General features: G+C 37.8%; 1 protein-coding gene across 3 annotated transcripts in view; it reads right to left on the minus strand.

Moving 5' to 3' along the window:
- LOC109227165 (CTP synthase-like) overlaps positions 858-6,661 on the minus strand; it is a 24,695-nt gene continuing 18,891 nt past the window's right edge. For all 3 annotated transcript variants that reach the window (XM_019392216.1, XM_019392217.1, XM_019392218.1), the window contains 16 exons: positions 6,398-6,462; positions 6,211-6,294; positions 5,785-5,835; positions 5,633-5,695; positions 5,513-5,559; positions 4,909-4,978; positions 4,773-4,835; positions 4,436-4,525; positions 4,325-4,363; positions 3,496-3,645; positions 3,327-3,404; positions 3,093-3,178; positions 2,702-2,750; positions 2,522-2,602; positions 2,082-2,175; positions 858-1,307 (listed from right to left, as the gene is read on the minus strand). In XM_019392216.1, coding sequence (XP_019247761.1) covers positions 1,222-1,307; positions 2,082-2,175; positions 2,522-2,602; positions 2,702-2,750; positions 3,093-3,178; positions 3,327-3,404; positions 3,496-3,645; positions 4,325-4,363; positions 4,436-4,525; positions 4,773-4,835; positions 4,909-4,978; positions 5,513-5,559; positions 5,633-5,695; positions 5,785-5,835; positions 6,211-6,294; positions 6,398-6,462 — 1,196 coding nt within the window. In that variant the 3' untranslated portion in view covers positions 858-1,221. The remainder of the gene's footprint in view (positions 1,308-2,081; positions 2,176-2,521; positions 2,603-2,701; positions 2,751-3,092; positions 3,179-3,326; positions 3,405-3,495; positions 3,646-4,324; positions 4,364-4,435; positions 4,526-4,772; positions 4,836-4,908; positions 4,979-5,512; positions 5,560-5,632; positions 5,696-5,784; positions 5,836-6,210; positions 6,295-6,397; positions 6,463-6,661) is intronic.

The following is a 6,661-nucleotide window of genomic DNA, read 5'->3' on the forward strand; positions in this document are numbered from 1 at the left end:
GGGAGAGGGGGAATGTACGGCTCGATTCTTTAGATTTTGTAGCTTCAAATTTTCATTCAACGTTAGATCATGCATTTATTTCAAAATAACTAAATCGACCAGTAATTGCGTAATTAGGGCAAAAGGGTCAAAGGGGTGGATGAGTTTGTGAGGAAAGACACAATCAACGGCGTCCATTTTCTACAATAGCGGAGCTTTCTCCTCGCCACCGCACAACAATGGATGGTTTTCTTTCTCTGCTACTATTCTTGTTTAACTTTTTCTTAATTCTGTTACTACGTAAGAGAATCGAGGAAAGGAAAGACACGTATCGCAAAAATTCAGTCCCACCTATGTCTCCTCGGAGGACAAATATTAGAGAACCTAAAGTGGATCATGCCATCACAACGCAGTTTCATGCATCCCAAATGCAAAACTTGAAGCATTCTCTACCCTTCTAGTTAAGCAACATAAGTTGCATGTTTTCTTCAAATACGCATTAGATATTCAACAGGATGGCAAATCTGGAAGAAAGTTTGGACAACTCCTATGCTGAGACCCATAGTTTTCACCAAATAGAAAAAAGTTTAAGCTGCTAAATTGTAGGCTGTGGCTATTATAATTTGGCAGTCAATTGAAACGGGAAGTATCACTGCAAAGTCTGATATGTGCAACAGGCAGCTCTCATGATGCAACATCCCCTTTTATTCTCCTAAGACGAAAGGATTTTAACTAGAAAGCGGCCATGAAGATCTCATGATGCATGGTGACAGTCAGTAATCAACTAGGCCAGCATGTCATATTTTGCTTATTTGCACTTCTTCCATTTGAATAAAAGGGCAGAAGTTCAAGAGTTCAGCTATATCCAAGACAGAAAGTTAGCCCATACAACTAAAACAACAATATACGCCTCAATCCCAAGCAAGTTGGGGTTACGAATCTTCACTGGCATGTTTCTCCATTTAAAGTCATCTCAGGCCAACATCATACAAATAAAAATTACCGAAAGTTCTCCATATTTTCTGTAGGGATAAAAATCTCCGACGGTTGAAATTCCTAAAAAGCATAGGACTAAACAAAATAAACTTACATGACTAAAAATATGCCCAACTAATTGGTATCGCTTAGGTAGATCTTTTTGCTCCATCGTACCCTATCTTTCGCTTGGTCTGCATGGATTCGGTTATACTTGGGGTTAATATTCTTTAAGACATGCACCTCGTTACAAAACCAATATGACCGCTACTGCTGATGTATTGCATACACACTTCCATTCTGCTGCCTCTTAACATAAGCTTCTAACTGTCCTGTTGCTGCCAAGACCAGACCTGTCGCACAAAGACAAATATGATAGATAGATCTTAGGTAGAAGGATCATCACATCATGTCGAATTAACAAGTTGCAAACTCTGTTAGAATCCTATTTTGGTAACGGCGTAATACATAGGAATACAGTATCATCGCATAATTAATATATGTATAACATTTGTCTGCTCAGCTTATCAGGTCCTCTCTTCCACCACCAGCCTCGAGAAAAGAAAGGGAAAAAAGATCCACTTATACCAATATATTGACAGGGTCAAATAAATTTGCAAATTGCCACTAAAGGAAGCGATGGACGAATACAAAACATGCTTGGAGAGAGAAATGCAGAAACAAAACGGCTCGAGGAAAAGAATGTTTAAACTAGTTATCCCCTATAACCCTCCCAACTAATTGTTCCCCATATCCTTGGCCACTGCTACCCTAGTCTAAAGAAACATATACATATATCTTCATACATGTATATATATATCAAGACACATAAGAACAGCCATAGATTTCTTAAGCAATATAAACAACTTTTTTAAACTGATAAATCTTCCTTGTGAAGAAATAAAGGACATCATGCGATGTCACTGCCTAGAGCAACACAATATAACAGTAAGCACAGAAACTGTATGGAACTATGAAACTGCCTCTTAGATAAAGGACAATACACATTTACATCAATGTCAATAATAGGGAAATAATAAGAACCAAAAATGCCATTTTCTTTTATATAGCATGAAGTCCATAGTTATTATACTCAGCACAGACACATTCATCCAACTAATCCCTACCTAGAAAAGGAGCAGACGGCCTCCCAGGCCTTGACTTAAATTCAGGATGAAATTGCACCCCAATGTAAAATGGATGATCTGGAAGTTCCAAAATCTGCATAAAAAGCGTTTTTTTTGGGTTGGGGAGGAAGAACAAGTCAACAATAGAAATAACAGAAAGAAGAAATTAATCAGGAAATCACAACAATGTGACCAAACGATGCACCCAAGGGTGAGGCCTAGTGGTCAATGAAGTGGGAGGAGAACCATGAGGTATCGGGTGGAATAGTTGAGGTGTGCTCAAGCTAGCCCCAACACCGCCGAGATTTTTGAAAATAAAGAAAGACGAAAATGCGACCAAATGATCACTGACATAGAGCAAGAACAATGTCACAAAGAACTAGTTTTTCTTTTCTTCAGGAAGTCAATAGTGACTTATAACCTATACTGCAAAAACAAACCTCCATCCGTTTCCCACTTTCATCCCTTCCTACAAATTTCAAGCCGGCTTCTTCCAAAGAGCCAACAATCTCAGGATTGACCTACAACATACACAAAACACTAAAACATTATGCTGCAGGGATGACAACATACATGAAACGACCATTTCAATGCAACAAAGTTAACTCTTATGGTTTAACCTCATATCTATGGCGATGTCGTTCGTCCACATATTCTGAATTGTTATACCTGCCAACAGAAAGAATGTTAGGTACTCTTATAAACATGCAATGCAAATATCAAAGAAATCCTGCACAGGTGCAAAAACTCAGGTAGTCTCAATGAAAAAAGATGTCCAAACGAATATCATAGTCCCCATCACAAATCAGGCTTGACAACTTTAAGATCAAGTGTTATGCTCATGTCAGAGGTACACAGCATAATTCTAAGCCTATTTCAAAGCCTAGGAAGCCCTGAAAGATGCTTAATGACCCAATAATCTGATGGAGGCACTCTAATGATGATAGATGAAAGCTTTCTAGTCCAATTCTTATGATTTAACTGTGAAATGATGATGTATAGAATCTGTACAGCTTTGCAGTGATACAATCAGGAGTCTGGAACAACGTTCTTCGAGAACCAAGCCTCATTGTACTTCCCATATGTGTTTTTGATCCCTGCATTACCAAGAAGATGTAGTAGAGAATCTTACTAATCCATACTTTGAAAAGAATGTAGCAGCGAAAAGGGAAAAAAGGTAGAGGAGTTCATTATAAAAAGGCAATACAGCATCCATCTATTTATGCTTTATAGAGAGCAAGCTACCTCTGGCATGAAAATTACAACACGCTCAGGTGTCTGGGGATCAAACTCTTCACTGTTGGCCTTCTCCAAATGTAAAACCTTCAACGGTTAAACCATATAGTGCCAACTATTAGAGAGTTTATCAAACACAATGAATCTTCTGATTTGATGTTCAAGAAAATGAACTCACAGATCGAGCAAACTCAATAACAGAGATCTGCATCCCTAAACAGATCCCCAGATATGGTACGCTATTCTCCCTGGCATACCTTGCAGCCAACATCATTCCCTTGACACCCCGATCACCAAATCCACCAGGAACCAAGACGCATGTTGCACCCTGCACAGGAGGATTTGATTAAATAGCCTCTAAAATGAACAAGATTTCTGCACAACCTTGCTAGTGAAATTGTCAGAGAAAATAGTTCATAACAGCACAAGACTACACACTCAGCTTAAAATTCTTGGTAATATTAGATGACGAAAACACTATTCATGGATACACTGCATGCTATTGTAATAGAAGCTTAGAATTTGACTGGAGTGACATATTCACACACATCTCACATTAGCACTCAGCAGTAACGAGGCATCTTCAGGTAGACCTTAGAAAACCACAACCACCATGAGCTAGAATTGGGTAGTGGGTACCCACAATAAAAGTACAAATGGAAGCAAGATGATGAAAGTTGGCAGGTGGACTAAAGGCCAACCTTGAGTAAGTAGCAGTGCAATAAAAATTTGAATTTTCAAATTCATCCAAAATAAACATCGAATTGTCAACACGCCAAGGAGACAACATGACGTGTTAAAGAGATGATCAGCTAAGAAGTTGGTCACCCTTGCTCTATGACTAATATTGCTATAAAAAACTACTGTTTTTTTCTTCTCACTAGAAAAAGCAGGTGGAGTAATTCATGTCTAAATAAAGTGAAAATATTGAGCAAACCATGAGCAATAACTGGAGCAAGAATGACGGATGACATAACTATTACTACTAGACAAGGATCAAAATTTACCCTTAGAGTCTTCCATGCAGCTGCATGAGCTTCTGGATTCTATGGAAAAAGGTAGTTACAATCAGCAGTCCGAGGCAGCACTTAACGGGAAAAAGAGGAAAAGGTAGGTACCAATTTAGCACTATCATCTTCAAGATCTGATGCTGCAATCCAGTCGATTGATGGCTTCAATGAACATGCAATACAGGCATGCATAAGAGCCTGGAAATATGAAAAGGAACATAGAGAGACAGAGTAGTCAATACCAAGTAACAGTTTTAAGCTGCAAAAGTCTTATCTTTCTATTCCAGCACCAGGAAGTAGAATATTAGCAATGTCCAATAGGAAAATGCTACTTTGAAAATAAAATCGGAAGCAACACATGCAGGCCGGTTCCTGAAACTTCAGTTTGGTCTATTATGCTTTAAAAGAAATGTGGAGATGTTCTTTGCAGTATCATTAATGGTACCTTCACTACAGACAAATATGAATCTGTTAGACCAACGTACTTCCCAACCATCGCAATGCTCACCTGAAAAAGAATAAGTTTTGCTCAGAGCATGTACTTGTTAGAAAGTATACCTATATTTCCTGATCCTACTAACAGATTTGGTAATGTTATCAGATGTCTCAGCTCTTCTGGTCCACTCCTCCAAATCAACATGTCTTGCCACACTGAGACATACATAAATATTGTCAGCAAACATATTAAGCTCTTACAAACTATCAAAATCGATGAGGCTCGTTTAGGTCCATATCAGATAGCAGCTACTTATAATTAAAAAAAATACCAGGTTAAACTCATAAATGAGAAAAAAAACTGCATATGTAGCTATTAAATAATTTTGCGATTTCAGTAGAACAGTAGGGGAATAATGAGAGTAGAGAATTACTCCCTCTTTTCCAGAAAGAATGACATTATTATCAGTATTTGCGGATCCAAACAGTTTTCTCTTTGTCTATGATCTTTTCAAATACTTTTAACTAAAAAAGTATTAAGTGTGATGCATAATAGTACTACGTACTGTATTTGCTAAATATTAAAATTTTAGCTAAGAAAATTCAAGAAAGTTGATATCTGTGTTCACACCGTAAAATTTAATGCATTGACTCTCATTTTTGAATCCCAACATTCTTTCTGGGAATAATTTTAAAATTCCAAATTCTAGCTTAAAGTAAACATAAAAGAAGAACAAAGAAGCTTAGTACCTTAGTAAATCCAGTTGCTTTAGAATAGCATCATGAGCACTTTGGTTCTGCTTTAAAATGGTAATCATGAGCAATATTAACATTAAAATACGACAAATGACTAATGGCAGCAAGGCCCACCTGAAGCAAGAGAGGAATGTGCCAAATGTTTGGAACATCATGGATATTTAGGATATTAGCAACCTACGGGAAAAGCAATAAAATGGAAAAGTTAGAAGTGACTTTCAAACCCAAGCCGCACAGTAAGAAAAAGCCTCACAAATGAAACTCACAGGAACATGACAAAATTGCGAAAGCTTCTGTTTGGCATTCTCAAGCAATGGCTGTAACACAATCAAAAAAAACATATTTCCATCGTGTCAGCAGAATGGAGATGTGTCAAAGAAAAACAAACTCCTACAAATTGAGGTGAAACTGACATTCGAATTGCCTTGCTCTGACTCACATTGACGAGCTTTTACTTAGAGAAAGCAAACCTATTAAGATGATAGGTCCTAATGCTTCTAAGAAAAGTAGCGAGGACGTTCACTGCTAATCCATCTTACAAACTTGGAAGACAGAACAAATGAAAGGGAAAGGGGATCACAGAGATCCTTGCATCTTCTAAGCACAGTCTAGCTCATCTTAGAACTGTTATGAATCCTGTAGGTATCATATAGAATACTAAATGCAGATTATTGCAAAGGATGGCAAAATACCTGAGCAGAACGGCATGCTAAAAAATGAGGAATCAAACCTAATGCTCTCAGTTCCCGCACACTATGTTGGGTAGGCTTAGTTTTCTGCAGAGGCAAGGGAGACTACAGTGAGCAGTATAGGGAAAATAAAGAGAACAAGAACAAAACAGTCACATGCTTTAATCATATACGTGGCATAAGATATTACTTGCTCACCCACGACCCCCAATACAGGTATAAGACTGACGTGAATGAGGCAAAAGTTATCTTGCCCTGATAGATAAAAATAGAATAGTTACACCAGGAAATTGCAATAAAGAAAAGTTAAACTAATGAATACATTAATACAAATCATTAGAGGGCATTCAGCTAGAGACTAGAAATTCAATGGCATAAATGATCACCCCCCCCCCCCCCCTAATTAACGACAACTTCCCACTTACCGACTAAGAAAATACTAACTCGACCGTAA

Source organism: Nicotiana attenuata, chromosome 6, assembly GCF_001879085.1.
Source record: "Nicotiana attenuata strain UT chromosome 6, NIATTr2, whole genome shotgun sequence".
Classification (NCBI taxonomy): Eukaryota; Viridiplantae; Streptophyta; class Magnoliopsida; order Solanales; family Solanaceae; genus Nicotiana; species Nicotiana attenuata.